Source organism: Annulohypoxylon truncatum, assembly GCF_022578515.1.
Source record: "Annulohypoxylon truncatum strain CBS 140777 unplaced genomic scaffold F4807scaffold_20, whole genome shotgun sequence".
In the NCBI taxonomy this organism is placed as follows: Eukaryota; Fungi; Ascomycota; class Sordariomycetes; order Xylariales; family Hypoxylaceae; genus Annulohypoxylon; species Annulohypoxylon truncatum.
This window is the reverse complement of record NW_025953806.1, coordinates 412146-428783: the sequence shown is the minus strand read 5'-3', so window position 1 is coordinate 428783 and position 16638 is coordinate 412146. Positions and strand designations below refer to the sequence as shown.

General features: G+C 48.2%; 5 protein-coding genes across 5 annotated transcripts; 1 reads left to right on the top strand and 4 right to left on the bottom strand.

The window, feature by feature from the left end:
- Positions 1-106: 106 nt before the first annotated feature.
- Positions 107-7680, bottom strand: F4807DRAFT_135618 (Sec63-domain-containing protein). The gene is made up of 2 exons (XM_047993046.1): positions 1453-7680; positions 107-1398 (listed from the first exon to the last, which is right to left on the bottom strand). Exons 1-2 carry the CDS (start codon positions 7578-7580, stop codon positions 855-857), a joined length of 6672 nt encoding a protein of 2223 aa, XP_047853358.1. The 5' UTR covers positions 7581-7680; the 3' UTR covers positions 107-854.
- Positions 7681-7997: 317 nt separating this feature from the next.
- Positions 7998-9875, top strand: F4807DRAFT_135605 (uncharacterized protein). The gene has a single exon (XM_047993045.1). It carries the CDS (start codon positions 8197-8199, stop codon positions 9763-9765), a length of 1569 nt encoding a protein of 522 aa, XP_047853357.1. The 5' UTR covers positions 7998-8196; the 3' UTR covers positions 9766-9875.
- Positions 9876-9985: 110 nt separating this feature from the next.
- On the bottom strand, positions 9986-11343 carry F4807DRAFT_452160 (putative replication factor protein; the record flags this gene model as incomplete). Its single annotated transcript, XM_048000300.1, has 4 exons — positions 9986-10156; positions 10213-10998; positions 11070-11148; positions 11228-11343. The coding sequence occupies 4 exons, from the start codon at positions 11341-11343 to the stop codon at positions 9986-9988; spliced, it is 1152 nt and encodes a 383-aa protein (XP_047853356.1).
- Positions 11344-11606: 263 nt separating this feature from the next.
- On the bottom strand, positions 11607-13511 carry F4807DRAFT_429688 (uncharacterized protein). The gene is made up of 4 exons (XM_047998344.1): positions 13091-13511; positions 12595-13034; positions 12453-12543; positions 11607-12399 (listed from the first exon to the last, which is right to left on the bottom strand). The coding sequence occupies exons 1-4, from the start codon at positions 13104-13106 to the stop codon at positions 11849-11851; spliced, it is 1098 nt and encodes a 365-aa protein (XP_047853355.1). The 5' UTR covers positions 13107-13511; the 3' UTR covers positions 11607-11848.
- Positions 13512-13783: 272 nt separating this feature from the next.
- On the bottom strand, positions 13784-15861 carry F4807DRAFT_468419 (uncharacterized protein; the record flags this gene model as incomplete). The annotated part of the gene is made up of 2 exons (XM_048002604.1): positions 13784-15361; positions 15398-15861. The coding sequence occupies 2 exons, from the start codon at positions 15859-15861 to the stop codon at positions 14503-14505; spliced, it is 1323 nt and encodes a 440-aa protein (XP_047853354.1). The 3' UTR covers positions 13784-14502.
- Positions 15862-16638: the final 777 nt, after the last annotated feature.

Here is a 16638-nt window from a genome sequence, read left to right as displayed (position 1 = left end):
GTACAGGATGTACCACTACCAGGTGATAGACACCGGGTAGCTCTCTTAATAAACGCACGTGACCTTTTTGATGATGGCGTCTCGTGTTGCGTGACGGCTTGGGCGACTGGAGAAAGCCAGGGAAGCGACGGCGTTAATATGGCAGCTTATTATTGTCTATGAGGTATCTAAAGTGAGCGGGCAGCCTTGCTTGGCCTACGTCCTTGGTAGGTAGACTTGGTCGTCCTGGTACGTTTTGGTTCAGATTTGCGCCGGTACAAATTTGTACGTGGGTCTCCTTTTCTTACTGTTTACATGCCTGCCTGCCTATGAAGTATCGCCTACCGAGATTTGATACGTAGCGGCAGCTGGAGGTACTTAGGTAAGGAGGCAAGGTAGGTAACGCCAACCCACCCTGAGAAACACACACACCCCCCCTTGGCAATCCGCACTCGCCAACATAGCCACCTGTATTCCTTCATCTTCTATAGTCATTTACCCACACCAGCTCATCTTCCCTCTACTCCGCAAACCTTCGTTTGCATCTACCTCCCGGTTCGGTTTGTCTGATGAGTCCTGATGACATCTGAGCCGGCATCAGCCCTCTCCCACAGAAAGCCCAACTCACGCAGCCCCATCATCTGCATCACTCATAATTTAATCATGGAATCAGAAAATATCCTCATTAAAGACCAGTTGGCGATAAGAGAACTTAAGTAGTAAACGTTTTGACCTATCCCTTTTTTCCCTAGATCATTCGCCGGGCAGCCTCTTTCGCCTCCCCGAATGACTTGCTATATGTACAGTAAGCTTTTCATACACTAGATAGGCGTAATCCCACCTGTGGAGAGTCCCGCGGGGATGCCCTGAGGGGTTTACTCATCCTCCTCATCATCTTCTTCTTCCTCGTCCGAGTCGACGTCCATACCCTCCGCAACCGTCACCGAAAAGGTCGGTTCTTGGTCCACGCCGACGTAACTGTCACTCATCAAGAACAACTTCAAGTCATGTTTGCCGGGTGTCGGGACTGTGTACTCCAACTTAACCTTGAGTTGCCGGCCAATCGTGACCCGCTTGATTGCGAGCAGCGTCTTCGTGCTCTCCTCTCCAACGACCAGCCACCAATTCTCCACCTTCTTGGCGGGGTAGAATGGAGCGTGGACTGTCGTGTCAACTTCCCCGTCCTCCTCTTCTACCTCACGCTCGATCTGGACGTTTATGTACGCCGGTTCTCCCGCGTGGATATTGTCCTCGTCCACAAGCTCAAATTCGAGGGAGATATCGGGGTATTTATTGTTCGTGAAAGCCGCTGCTTGAGCCAATTGTGATTGCGTCAAACCGAGGCGTTTGACAAGCGTAGAATAATTCTTGTTTTCCTCGGGATTCATTGCCTCCATGAAATCGAAAATGTCATTAATCCTAGAGCATAGCAAGTTAGTATCATCGCGACTGGGATGGTTGGGGAGTACATACCCGAATTCATTTGCCACCTTCACTACCTCCGGTGTAAAATGAGGGATCTGCTTTAAGGGACTGTCGCGGTCCCACATGGCTTGAACCACCATCTGAGACATTTCCATGGCGTTCATGGCATTCAAATGCCCGTCAGAGGAGAGAACATCGACTGTTGCGCTCAAAAGACTCAAGATTTTCGATACAACTAATTCTTGGTCTTTAGCAAGGTCAATGGGGAGTTGCATCCGCGAGAAGTGCGCTTGTAGCAACACGAACGCCTTGAAATGCGGTGAGTCGTATGCCGCCTCGGACATCTTGACCGGAACCCTGTCATAGATGCGCCGGAGTAGATTGTCTTCGTGGCGTCGGATTTGGATCGATTCAAACTCCGTAGCCGACGTCACGATCTCAAGAATACCTTTGAGCTTCGTTCTCGCAGTCAATGACAATAGGAAGGTCTGCATTGTGATGTACGAGATATTGTAGTAGGCCGCAATCATAGCTGCATTCTGAGGAGCAACTGAGCCATCATCCTCGTCAAAATCAATAATCTTGGATTCCGTAAGTTCTTTTAGGGTAGTCTCCACTAGGTCAGAGAGGTAGTTGCTTAGCCCATCGTGTGTTGGGCTTGTCAAACTGTAGTAGCTGGGATTTGCCAAGAGTCGGCGGTAGAAATACGTAAACGTCGTCCAGTTGATAGCATCATCCGCAGATTCGATCATCTTGGTGCTGACCTCGGTAACGAAAGCGTCATGGACAAAATTGTGGAGGTGGGACTCGACCGGAAGGGCCTCGTTCAAGAACTTCTTGAAGTATTCCCTCTTAACGCCTGGGACCATTAAAACACCTCGGCTGCGACCCTCTCGGGAAGGGCGCAGAGCTTTTCCAAACATCTGCAATACTTCGCTTAGCTGGTAGTCGACATACCGGTGTTCGCGACCCTCGAAATATTGAGTGCCCATTACCACAACTAGATGTGCGCTGCAGTCCAGTTCCCAGCATACATCACGGGATGCGACCAAGACTTGAACTGCACCTTGATTATAAAGGTGGAGGACAATACGCTTGTCATTCTGGCTGAGAGCTTCGTGGTAATAGCCGACACCGTGCGAAAGTGCTTCAGCTAACGCTTCTTCCTGGACACGTTCCAGAAGTGGGCGAAGCTGGTCAATGTCTACATGTAGGAACCTATCTTCATCGTCTTCTGCGAGGCAAGCGGCAAGAATATCGCGCGCGCTTGATCTCGTCTGTTTTCTGCTTGGAACGAAAACCAGTGCTGGCTGATCTGGCGACATTTCCGTGATTGCAAGATACGCTGGCTTGGCCATGGCAAGCATGAGCGATGGGAAATGAGGGATGGAGAAAGATTGGATGCGAAGTTCCAGCGGTACGGGACGGACGTGGGGACTGAAATTGTACACGTCCTTCTTTTTAGCATCGATCCATTCGCCAATATCTCGGGCATTCGCGAGTGAAACGCTTAACCCAACGATTCGCATATCCAGACTAGCGGTAGTGCGAATGTAATGCATCCGAGATACTATGATCTCGTAGATATAACCCAACGGACCACCAAGCAAGTGAAGCTCATCAGCGATGAACAACTCGACGGTGAGGATATTCTTGCGTCTTTGCCACTGTCGAGATAAAACATCCCACTGCGTTGGAGTAGCCAAAATGAGATCTCCCTTTTCGAGCAGCTTGAGATCCGTTGCTGTTTCTCCAGTAAGCTTAACGATCTCCTTGCCGCCACGTAAGTGACGAAGCCGCTTAGTCCAGTCTTGGTATCTGATGTCAACAATTTCCTGGAACGGTGCGATATAGACAGCACGTCCAATTTCTGGCTTGGACCAAAGACGCAGGATGGCAAACTCGGCACAAACAGTCTTTCCACTACCAGTCGGTGCCCCAATCAGGACGTTGTCGTCCGTCGTATAGAGGGAATTAAACGTCTGCGTCTGGATTTTGTTGAAATAACTCCAAGACTCGTAAAGGTTAGAGTAGTCCTTTGCTTTCAGTGCAGCGATCGGGAGCGGTTGTAGATCCAAAAGCTGAGTATGAGGGGGGAATTTCTCGGGGAGGATGAGCTTCTGGAACGACACGGCTAACTTGGTCTCTGAATGCAACCATCTGTCGGAAACTACGGAAATGAAGTAGTTAGGGGGCATAGGTTCAGTAATGGGCACTGTGAAGTCAACTAGGTGCTCGTTGTTCTCTGATACTGCATAATCCTTGCGCAGTAGGAACTGGTCATGGAAGAGAATATCCTCGCCGTCGCAATCTTCAACGATAATCCAGAAACTTTCTGCCGATCCATGCAACTCATCATCCCATTGGAAATTCGGTGTGATAGACAGCTCGACCCGAAGCATGGAGCGAGTCATTGGCTGGGCCTGAGCTTGGATCTCGACCCTCGGGAATTTGGCTACTAGGTCACACACCAAACGGCCTGCCTTCGGTTTTCCAAGGAGCTCTCCCATGCGCGGAGGATCTAGGTCGAAATAACTACTCCATGGAACATCCAAGCCGTCAGCCTTCGTGATAATATCTCGAGAACAACGAGGGAATTGGCGAAGTGGAGTCATAGTGAGCCACATTCTCTTTTCTGCCATCTTGCACAAGTCCAAGGCCGTCTTGGTAACGTTAGACCATCCCTTTTGGAGAGTAATCTCGAATATCGCGCGAAGAATACGACCGGCAGATTGCGTGACGTAGACCATATCAGCCATGAGAGCCAAGCCCTCGAGCTTAAGGCGACTGATATACGCTTGTAAAAGCACATTTATCTTGCAATGCGGTTCCTCGATGCTCTCCTTCACGGGTATCGGTACTCGAGCTAGAATCTTTGCGAGCTCCAACTTTTCATCCTGGCGAACAGGGATATACTTGAACTCAGCGCTCAGAGCGAACACTCGGAAAAGCTCAATCGTCGTGATCGAAGGTTGAATGAGCTTGTTGTAAGTGTCCATCGATCCATGAGTGATGTAGTAATGTGATGCTATTCTTCCGAGCTCGGTTGCCTTAACTTTTCCAGTCTTCTCATCATAGGTGATCAAGTTAGACTTCTTCAGAACAGTAGCCGCCGAATGTATTAGATCAACGCGCTTTTGCTCTAGGGCTTCATCGTCCTCGTAGTCAGCCCCCACGCTGTAAAGACCAGGCGACTTCAACATTCGAACGAAGAGATACGTGTATCCAAGCCATTCTACTCCTTCGTCTCTATTTCGTACATTGCCAAGAACGATTTCTGCATTGAGGTTATCCACGAGCTTGCTAGCGAATTGACTCTCGATGGGAAGTTGCTGGTTGAGTAGTGATAGGTAGTATTGCATCTCACTTTGAGACGTAATGATAATACCCTCACCATAAGTGTCGTATTGGGGTCGCCCAGCACGACCCAACATCTGCAGGACGTCTTGTGGACTCAACTCTACCCAACTACCCTTCTCGGGCGAGTAAACCTGAGTGCCCTTGATAATGACGGTATGCGCCGGTAAATTGACACCCCAGGCAAGAGTAGCCGTACAAACAAGGACTTGGATTAAGCCGGAAGCGAAGAGGCCCTCAACTTCCGATCGATCGATACGACTCATACCAGCATGGTGGATGCCAAATCCGTAAGGAATGAGATCCTTTAGGTCAGTATCAGTAATATCATTGACGATCTCATTCAAAGCTTCTCTGGAGCCTGAATCGTGCTTCAGAATTTGGTTAATCGTTTCCATCTCAAGGGCCTTGTCCCGGACATACCGCGCAGTCTTCGCGGTTTCCTTCCGAGAATGAACGAAAATGAGCATCTGGTTTCGGTGAGTGCCCACATGTTCGATGACCTTATTATAGGTGATATCATTCATCGTCTTGAGTTGTTTGATGGCTTTCTTCTCAGTAACGCCAATGAACTCTTGTCTTAGAGGACACGGCCGAAAGGAACCATCAAAATGAAAGAGACCTTTGGTAGGGTCTACACGGAGGAAGCTAGCAACGTCTCGATAGTTAGGTAGTGTAGCAGACAAACCAACAAGCCTGACCGGATCACCAGTCTGCTCTGTCTTCCTAATTGTCCTGCTCACAATGCTCTCGATGACAGGGCCTCTTTCATCGTGTAGAAGGTGAATTTCGTCAATAATAATCAACCGCACGAGGTTTGTGTACGTCAAGTCTGTAGCTTTTCGCGTGATGACGTCCCATTTCTCTGGGGTTGTGACAATTATCTGAGTTTCGGCGATTTGCTGCTTGGTGAGTTGACGGTCACCAGTCAACTCAGAGACGGTTATGCCATATTGCTTCAGGCGGGCACCAAAGTTTCCAACTTGTTCCTGGACCAAGGCCTTTAAAGGCGCAATGTATACAATCTTAAAAGCGTCCAAGTCAATGTCTCCCGTTTTAGGATCTCGGTGCTTCCCAAGCTCTCGTAGAATGGTCAGCATAGCTACGTTCGTTTTACCACTACCAGTCGGAGCGCAGATGAGCATATTCCCATCATCCTCAAAGGCTGCTGGAAAGCACTTCGTCTGGATTTTATTAAGGGACTTAGCTGAGCTGAAAGGCACGCGTGCCCACTCAGGCATATCGGTAATGGGGATGTTAGTTTCGTCTGCTTGGCCGCGTTTCTTCGGTGGAGGAACGTGGATCTCTTCGTAACCCTTGAATGTCCGTTTCGTTGAGCCTTCAGGGAGCTTGACTTTCGGATTTGTCATAAGATGGTTGCCTTGGTCAAACACAAGATTTTCGAGATTGATGAACTTCCGTGGTTGGAGGCCACCGACCAGTTGACCTTCTGCTCGCTCCTCCTTTGGCGCAGTGCTGAACGATGCTGGGACGTCGATGTCCATCTTGATCTCCATCTTCTTTGCGCCATCGGCTGCCTTTCTACCTCGAAGCTCGTCCAGAATCCATCTAACGCCCTCAGAAGCCATCTCCCGTTCGATGACACCCTTTTCCTCGTCACCTTCTGCCCTAGCCAAGCGTGTAAGCCACACGATCTTCTCGCGGTTCTCAATGAGCTTCTGAACAACTTCATGATGTTCAAAGTCGAGGAGCTCCATCAACTCATTTTCGATCTCTCTGAGTGGTTTCTCATCCCCGCCAGGCTCATCAGCTTCCCCGGAAAGTATATGCAATGCCTGGGTAGTTTTCTCATGTCGGATATGGTCGTCGGTGTATATGTTGCCTATCTCTCTTTGCAACCAGTATGCATCGATCTGGCGTGCAGGGATATAGTTGGTCTCCTTAGAAGTACCCGCACGCTTGCTGTCTGGTAATCCAGAGTCGATCACCATTTCTTCCCCGTCAGCTAAGCCGGCGCTTTCCTCGTCTCGGTCTTCCGCAGCACCGCCTGCCGTCGCTCGTTCTTCGAGACCAGTAAGATCCTCCTCATCACCGTCGGCAGCTACTTCATCGTCTGACGATTCGTCCCGAACTTCGTCTAATAAGGCTTCACCGTCCTCTTCTTCGTCGTCGAAGACAACAGCGACACCCTGACGTTCGTCAAGCTCCTCATCGCCTTCGGCTGCGCCAGCACCCGTGTCCATTTCCTCGTCATCATTTTGGGTATCATAATCTGTAATCTTCTTTCCGAGGTTGACCAACTCGTTGAATTGTTTGGGGTTTAGCGAAACACCCAGCAGGTCGTCGATTTCCTTCTTCTTGTCGAAATCCTTCATATCTTCATCCTTTAGGTACTCTAAGACAGCATCTGCCGCACTTAGAACAATCTCGTGAGACACATCACCAAGGTTGCTTCTAACAACGTTTAATATGAGATCGTAGGTAGCACGGGTAGCCGGTATACGTGGCCGGTATCTGAGACCCTCGACTAGGAGATCTGTCTGTCCCAGAATGCCTGTTGCTCGCATCTGCGATGGGTCGCCTTTTCGTTTTCGTTGCTCTCGAGCTAGGATATCCTGTCCCTCTTGCATGTCGCCCCTTTGGACATTAGGTAGACCAGAAGCCTTTTTCTGCTTAGGTGCTTGGTCGCGTGCAACTCTAGAGCCCATGTCATTGATTCTCAAACGACCGGCAAGCGATTCGGGGTCACCAGTAGCCTCGTCGGTTCGTCGCGTGACAAACCGTCTGTCCGCCTGGAGAACCAGGTTGGACATAGCCGAGTACTTGTACTGCGAAACATCTCGATGGTGGTCACCCATTTTTGCGGTATTCGTCTGTTAAAACTCGTTTGTCGACAGTGAGATTATGAGGCTGGTGGCGGGAGGCGGGAAAACGACCGTCAACGAGTCCAATTGAATCAAATGGACAAGGGCGCCGTTTTTGTCAGCGGATATCGCATTTAGGAAACACTGTGCAAGCTAAAAGTAAAGATCGACTGTTGTTCCAAAGTCAATATTTTCTAGAGCACGACGGATATTTCCAGTGGGTGTAATGGAAAAGCGCAAGCATTTACTGCTTTGCTGCCTATGTGAAATTTATGAAGCTAGATCTTTTCACGTTCGAAGGTTAGAACTTTACTTTCTTAGCTTGATCTCTTGACCGCGTTGATTGGTTGTTCCAGACCCGTTTAAAATGTGACTAACCACAAATCATCTTGATTGGCTATACCCTAGCACCCCGTAAATACATATTTCTTATTGGAGAAATTCATAAATATTGAATACAGCTGCGTATCCGCACCTATGCACCTTGTATATGATAGTGTCTACGTACATATATACTTGGGTTACCGCCTGAAATTTACCAAACATTTCAGGTGTCTTGAAAAGCGTAGGAAGCTTGTCGAGAATCGATATCAATCTCAGCTTGTTTAATATGGCTACTATAGAGAAAGAATTACGTGAACGGGCTCGCGAGGTTCTTGAGAGCCGAGTACGTCCTCGTGAAGAGGTCACTGCTGTGAGACAGAATTTAGCCCGCGATCTCGCCCAGAGTCTAGGAGCCGAGCAGCTCAGCAGCCCCTTGTCACTTGTTGACCTCGACACCGCTGTTGAGCCGTCGGAAGCATTGCAGGGCACTTATAGAGAGTATATCGAAGCAGTTCAGAAGAATGTCAACATCCGATCTGAATTTGCTAAACTGCAAGAGGAGCACGATGCGGCTACTGCGTCACTGTCATCCCCAACCGAGGAACATCAGCAAGCTCGACTTCTTGAGCTTCAGCTCGAAATCAATGCGCTAGAACAAGAACACGAAAGGCTTGCTACGGCCGACAAGTACCTGGAAGAGCTTGATCAACAGCCCGCAGCAGCACCTGATTTCTTGGATTCCGACGTCATGTTTAAGGAGTGTACACCTCTCCCGGAACTTCCTAAGGAGCTCATGGATGGCTTCACCGAGGATAGAGAAGGGCCAAACCGCGAGATCCAGGAACTGCTCTCGCGCCTCCAGAAAGCGATGTTGCGTAACAAACTGCTAGCCCAACGAGAGAAGCAAAACTTCGAAAAATTGAAAGCTAAGAACCCGATTGAACCTGGTAGTCTTTCCCCGGAAATACAACTGCACGCACTCAATGCCGTGAAAGATAGTCTCATCAGCTGGATTGAGAGCATGTTGGCTAAAGCCGGCGGTGACGAGGACGAGCCCAGTATTCTCGAGTCCCCAAGCAAGCCACGGCAAGGGGAGTCAGAGAAATTTGATCGCGACGCTCATATGGCTGAGATTCAGAAGGAGTACCAACACCATATCGACCTCCGCAAGGAGCTTTTACTTTCGATGGCCCAATTAAAGCAGCTAAAACTTGAGCCGCCGAAGCAGCGAGAGCAACAGCTAGAGCATGAGCCCGAGGTGGCCCCGTCTAGTAGCGCAAAGCCCGAAGCATTCTTGCTTATGCCATACCTCGAGAAACTACAAAACATCTCGCGCGAGCAGAAAGGTCTAATCCAAGAAAAATCGTACATCAACACAGCCCTTGCAAAGCAACAGCAAGACCTCAATAAACTATTGCATCATCTAGTAGAGGAAAGCCATCTACTTCAAAAGTTCCCAGCCAACACATGTAACAAGCAATTGAGCTTTGGCGAAGCTACTAAAGGGGTCAGCAAATCCAACGTGACGAGCCAGGTCGAACCCTGGATTTCGGCCGCAAACTCCGCCCAGATTGCCATGCTTGAAGCTGTCTTCGAAAAGGTCGAGGAGGGCCAGGTGGCAGCTGAAGATGCTATGGAGGCCCTAGACCAAGTTCGAAAACTCCTGAACAAGGGAGAAGCCGAGCCAGAGGAGCCTCACGGGGAGCCGGAGAATGCCGAACGTGATATGTGGGTAGGAGACGACGAAAATGGCGGAACACGCGTTAGGAGGAACAGGGAGAAGAAGGCAGAAAAACAAAAAGGAGAGAGCATCTACGCAAAATTAGATGGCAATTTGGGGTTGATCAACGAGTAAAGGGCTGTAGTCATTTTGCTATAGCTAACATATGTTTCGGCTTTGCCTCTCGAGTACTAGTAACCCTTCATTTCAATATGACCTAATAACGGCCCTAATGATCTCCATAATGCAGCACATCCGCATTTTGCCAACCGAACGCCGTGGCTATGACATTTTGTCATATAACGTATTACATCCCCGTCCAGGTGTATTTCGAGTTTATCATGCCTCGGATGAATCATTGACCTTTCCCGGCCAGTATGTTCGATATTCTCAAAGCTAGATCTAGTATTGAGAGATGCTCATCGGCGCCATCTACCAATCTCTTGTCAACCTCCGAGAAGACAAGGGTTATTTTGTTCTTGGCTGCATCAGGAATGATCTCATCCTGGATAACTGCTTGATATAACTGCGAGAGTTCGTTAGCTCGTTGAGAAATTTCTGGAATAGTCATCAGAAGCTCACCTGGGTAAGGACCTGACCAGCACTCCACCCATCCGCGACCATATCTTCGACGAGCTTCGCGATGGCTGGGAATGTCGCGCCACCGGACTTGGGTTGTATTGCTTTCTGCAATTTCTCGATGGTGTCGTCTGGAATAACACCAGCAATTTCTTCCACTATTTTTACAGTGACAACCTTGGCGTCATCGTCCACATCCATCGTATCTCCATCGTCCTCTTTCTCAATGGCACCAACTAACCTTGCTCCACTCTGTAAGAAAGTAATAGCCTTTCGCAGATCACCCTCGCTACACTTTATAAGCGCGTCGACAGCGCCATCCTGAAGCGTAACGCCCTCTTTGCCAGCAATATCTTCCAAACGCTTCTTCGCATTCCCTTGATCTAAGCTCTTGAACCTAAATTTGCTACACCTACTCGCTAGAGGATCGATGATTCTAGTGACGTAGTTGCAGATCAGGCAGAATCGAGTAATCTTACTATATGTCTCCATTGTTCGTCTGAGGGCGCTCTGGGCATCTTGTGTCATACTATCGGCCTCGTCGAGGATGATGATCTTGAAAGGGGGGCATGGGTAACGGGCCCTATACCCAGCAGGCGGGTTTGTTAATTGCATTCGTGCAAAATCCTTCACTTTCTCTCGTACGATAGATATACCACGCTCATCGGAGGCGTTTAGTTCGAGTACCCGCGATTTTATCATCTCCGGGCCATATAGTTCCTTGGCGAGGGCGAGGATCGTGGAGGTTTTGCCCGTACCAGGGGGGCCGTAGAAGAGCATGTGAGGCAGCTAGATTGGTCGTCTATAAGTACCTAGAGTATAATATAACATATTCGATTTGATTCCACAAATCAACTTACATTAGAAGCTTGAAGTGTCCGTTGAAGGACGTTCACAGTATGATCTTGAGCGGTGACATCACTAAGGGTCTTCGGTCGACTTTAATGACGAGTTAGCAGTATTCCTTAAATTTCAGATTCTGTTTGGTATATGTCTCCAACCAGTAAAGACCACATACTATTTTTCTACCCATGGCTGCTTTCTGGTGTTCTGCTTCGACTCTTCTCCTTTCGACGTTGATGCGCCGTTTGCCGCCGCCGCCTTGCGCGCCTTGAGATCGAAGAAGCTCGCCATGACTGGACACAGATTATGACTCGATAATCCAGAGGTATAAGGCGAAATTGGTCACCGGACTGAACAGCGAGTCGTATTAGTTATGTTAAGGCGTCATGAATGTCATATGCTAATTGAACGTTTAAGTCAGCTAAGCGGGCAGTTATCATAAAATATGTGGAACCTCCACCAACGCGTGAAGAACGCGCTTCCCATTTGTATGCACTTAACTTAATTTTGCCGCCAATTAAAACCGAAACGGGAAGGCGGTGTTGATAAGTAGTGTAGGTACGTATTATGTAATGCATTTATCGAATAACACTTAGGTACATATATCGGTTAGATTAATAATTAACGTCGCTTTTAAGGAATATAATATCGGACCTCCGTCATCGTATTTGAATTGTTATCTCATCCAGAAGCCTTCGGCTTCTTAGGAAAAGGAAAAAGAAAGAAATGCGCTACGCTCTTCATAAGGACAAGTTTGAAAGGAATACATTAAATTTTAGCAGACTTTTGTGCCAATTTATGCAGCATGAACCAGCTGTCGGAGCCTCTTTTCGATGATATCGCGCCCTTCATATGTGTCCCAGACTTGATGCGGCGCCTCGTTAACGATGTCCCAATGCTGTAACTTGCGTGTGAGATGGCTAATTTCCCTTTGCTTGTCCTCCCACCCACTGTCTTCCCGAATCTTGACTCCGGAACTGATTAAGTTCAGCGGGACATCTGGGTTCTGAATAGCAGTGCTGCTGGCTAGGTCCCGCTTCGACAATGTATCGGCTACCAGGTTCTCTTGCAACTTCGCGAACAAGAACTTCCCTGTCTGGTATGCGGATTGCCCCCACACTCGATCTTCTTTAGTTCGTCCATGAAAGAGAGCACCTGGAATACGATCGAGGCCAAGGGGCGAGATGATACCGCGAACCCAAAGCAAGAAACCTCGTCCTGGTGAGCCAACATCATCCAGGTAATCCTCATGAAGCGGGTCAATGAGAAGAAGCCCTTTTACGTCTGTACTATAGCGGGCAGAGAGAATTCGTGAATAAATAGAGCCAATGCCAGCACTCGCAAGAACTATTGAATTTGTTAATTATACTCCTTAAGCGAGGTTGTAAGGGCAAATTTACCCCATGGGCCAGCTTCTCCAGCCCTTGTCAATGCTTCGCTGACAGCCTCTACCGCCATCCCAGCAGATAGAGGAGACGGTGCAGTATCACTCTATGACACGCATTAGCAGATGTATTCCAATATCAATCCAGCCTGACTTACCCAAGCAAATCCGGGGCGATCAACGAAGCAGTATCGACTAATCGATCCGTTTTTAACAGCAATATTGGCAAACTGCCACAAACCATCCTCCACGGTACCTTCTCCGCCCTCAAACAATACTGTAGGTAGTCTCGTTCCCTTCGAATTTGTATGGTTCCCATGACAATAGACGTGGATGGTGTACTTGTCTCCATCTACCCAGTACAGTTTGCCTGGAGGCGCCAACCCGGCATCGAGGGCACGAAGAATCAACGTACAGAATGTCAGCAAAATAGCGAGAGTAAGAAGTACCATGAAGATGGTAGAAATCAAGACAGCAGTCCACTCGCCCAGTGTGCGGCGTGTCTCAGCTCGGCCGGTGAGCCGTTCTTCCTCCTCAGACTTTCCCCATGCAACTAGACGATCGGTAAGTAAAGTCCATACGCCCATTAAAAATGCCCCTGGACGGTATCGTTAGTCTTTGCGATGGTCATTTATGTCTACTATACCAACTCACATAAGACGCTGACCATTCCCACCCAGCCTTCTTCGTGCCTTGTCTTCTCCACAGAGATCAACAAGATAGCATCCGCTAACAATAGGCCACCCGTGACAACACTCAGTATCCGAACCGCCTTTGAGGGGATGGCGAAGAATATGAGTGTAAAAAGTAGGTTTGCGAGCGCCAAACTAGCATAGCTAAAGGCGAAGAAGCCTGATCCTCGTGTGTGGAATTTTGGGGGTGTAACGAAAGTCGAGACTAGCAATATAGTCCACCATACGAAGGTGAGTATCGTGAAGAGGATAGTAATGTATCTAACGATTCGCACACTCCAAAGATTATACGGCGAAACCTAACCGTTTATATGAGTACGGACCACGAATTCGACTGTTAGTGAAATAGTGAAAACACTTACTGCTGGGTCATCTGGACTTAAGTAATTCGCGCTCTCGACCCGGTTCGGCAATAGACGAGTATGCTCATTTGCCGCATCTTCTCTGTCCTGTCCCTCCCGGTCTAGGGAATCTCGCGGGCTATCATCATGTGTCTCAGGCCCTGATTTCCAGAGCTTGTTCATCCTGAATATCTTCTCTCGGTGGCGTATCACGAATACGTGTATACCAATTGGACTGTGGGCTGTGTATGTAAGTGTACGCAAGTGAAAGTGATAGCTATGATAATATCAAGAGAAATAAAGAGCGTGTTAAGCTTTACTTATCTCCAACGAACTTATATTTATCTAAGTGCCTAGCTATGTTTCCGCTCGTGACACCAGGAGAATTTGCCCCGGCTAGTCGAACCACACCGAAGGAGCCCTACGTCATTGACTATTGGTTCTACTAGCTCTCGACCTAGGTAGGTTGACCCCGCATAAAGCTCGATCTTAGCTGGAAATTCGCGTCGTGGGCGCAGAAGTACTTGAGCCAAGAAACTCAATATAGCACCGGGCTCTACTTAAACATTAGCCCCAACAGTCCCAGTCACCTGTCTTTAAGAAATACTGCGAAGTCTTGTTTCTCTTTACATCTAGCATCGTTGGCTAATTGAGTAGGAACTCGTTGGGGTTAAGGGTGGGGACTTCTCCAAATTCTCCAATTCCCCTCATCCTAGATCTCGATGATTCGCTACCATGTATGAGATGAATCCCTCTCCAAGAAATCAGCAAATATCAAATGAATATTTCCCTCGAGTTTTCATAAGAATCGTCTATTTGGTCTATTAGTTAAATTTGTTGCATTCCTTCTACCAAGATTATATCTAGCTGCTAGGTAGGGTAACAAACGCGAAGCTCTTTGCTAAGAGTTCCTAGCTGGGGTTTTGCAGATTGACAAAAATCGCAATTAAAATTACGTTAAGTTATAAATTCCAACGATGATCGGATTGCGATAGGATATCGTGTACGCCATGTATGTGCCGTCCTACTCCGGTTATGGCGAAACATTCTCCTTTCCACCACTAAATACGGTGCTGCTAGAAGACGAGTAGCGACTAATACTCGACCTAGAGCCCTGAGAAGTGCTGCCCATCCGACTGCCGGAAAGCCTCATTTTCTTTCGTTGCTCTGCTTGCTTCATAACAATTTCCTCCGGATCAGGTCCTCGACCGGCCGGTTTTATAGCATCTTGGGGCAATGTCCCAATTGGTAAGTGAAGCTTTGCGTTTGCTTGGGGGTCATCAAAAGCTATGTGAGCCTTCTCATACGTCTCTTTCTTGTATTGTTTCAAAGCCTGAGCCGACGGCTCCGAAACAGAAACCCAGCCCTTGATCTGAGACAACCAGCGGGGTATCCCATCACCCCTTTTATGTTTTGCAGAGTCGATTACCGCGTGGTTGCTCTTTCGACTGCTACCATCTTCCAGAGCATTGCGGGTTGATTCAGCGTAACTGTGTGAGGTTTTCCCATGACGACCCAGACCCATCTCGAGGGACCTCATCGATACAGTGGTTTGCAATATCAGCGATTCTTCTTCGGGGTCGGCCGAAAAGTCAATGGTATTTTCCCGTGGGAGTAATAGTGGTGAAGGTTCGGGCGCTAAGGTCGGGCTCGGCGATCTGAGTCTCGTATCAATGAGAGGGACTCCTGAACTGGATGCAGGTCGATCAGGGCTACCAGAAGGTAAGACCATGAGACGAGATGCGTCCAACGATACAGCTGCCTTATGCTGGCCCAGCGAGTTACGCTTGAGGCGAGAGGTAACAATGGAATTTGGGGTAAAAATGCGGTCACCTAAAGATTGACTCTTGGACGATTTTGATGCCTTATCTTTCAGCGCATTCTTCTCGGTACTTTTCTAGAGTCGTGAAGAATTCAGAGCTTCAGACGAGGTTAAGCCCAGCAGAGTGCTTCTGCGTTGCTTCTTTCGTGATTTGGGCTCTTCTTGAGATGGCGACTCTCGCTCAATGAGCTGCTCAGGAGAGACGCTAATCCCAAAACTATACCCTTCTTCGTCGTCCAGTCGACTATACGGCTCCGACCCAGACTTGAAGAAAAAGGGATCATCCAAAGTGGGCGTCCTAACCTTCCCCGTTCGTGATACACTATCAGGAGAAAAGCTGCAAATCTCGCCAAGCCGATCCCAAGCTGTTTGTCCGGTTGAGGGGGCCGACGGATACTGCAATTGTTCCGTGTTCCCTATGTTAATTGGGTAGGAGAAGTTCCTAAGAACGGGTGGCCTGGGATATTGTGGCGTAGTCGGTTGTTGTGATGGTAATATGTGGTCTTTGGAGGGTGACCCAGGAGCGATTGGTGGCTTAGGCTTTCGAAGGCGTTCAACAAACCCTACCATTGTACGTTGAAAAGGTAAGGTGCAAAATTGGACGAGCCTTTCGAATACGGATAGCTATCCGTTGAGCTTTACATACGAGCTGACATAAATGAAGTTAGTCAACAAGGGGATAGAATAGAAAAGGGTTCCTCAGGTTTCTATCTAGGTAGGATTGACGACGGTAGGTCTTTAGTCGAGCTGTGCTAGAGAACTAGGTCTCACTCTAATAGAAGATAAACAGGGTACAATATGTATGACCTTTCTCGTGATGGATTCAGCTACGATTCTGTACGACAAATACAGAAAAACGTGGCAGCCCGTGAAACGGCCGACTCAGATCTGGTGAGGCTAGAATCTTGATACTTCAAACAATGTCTGACGCGTCTGACAGGCAATCTTGTCTCGATTCCAGAAGACGTGACACGACTATAAGAGGCTCAACAAGGTCTAACAAAAAGAGGAATCATCTTTCAAATTGGATTGGTTGTTCGGGAGCGAGGTTTTTTAATTACAAGAGGGAAGAGTAGAAATTGTGAGATATGAGAGGATGTAGTGATACAATAAGCGAATGCTGTTACATGGCCGCTTCAATGTTCTTGAGACTCGAAGTTGCCTTCTGGACTAAAATATGCGCTGAACTTATGGTAAGCACGCTATCAAATATAGTTTGGTAACGGTTCCCATTAGTTGTTGAACTTGCCATTCTTACCTCAGCTTAATGTTTCAAAACCTACCTACCTCCTGTTGGGTGCTTTCGGTGTAGACGGAGACCCTACCTCTACTTGGTATGTACTGGAA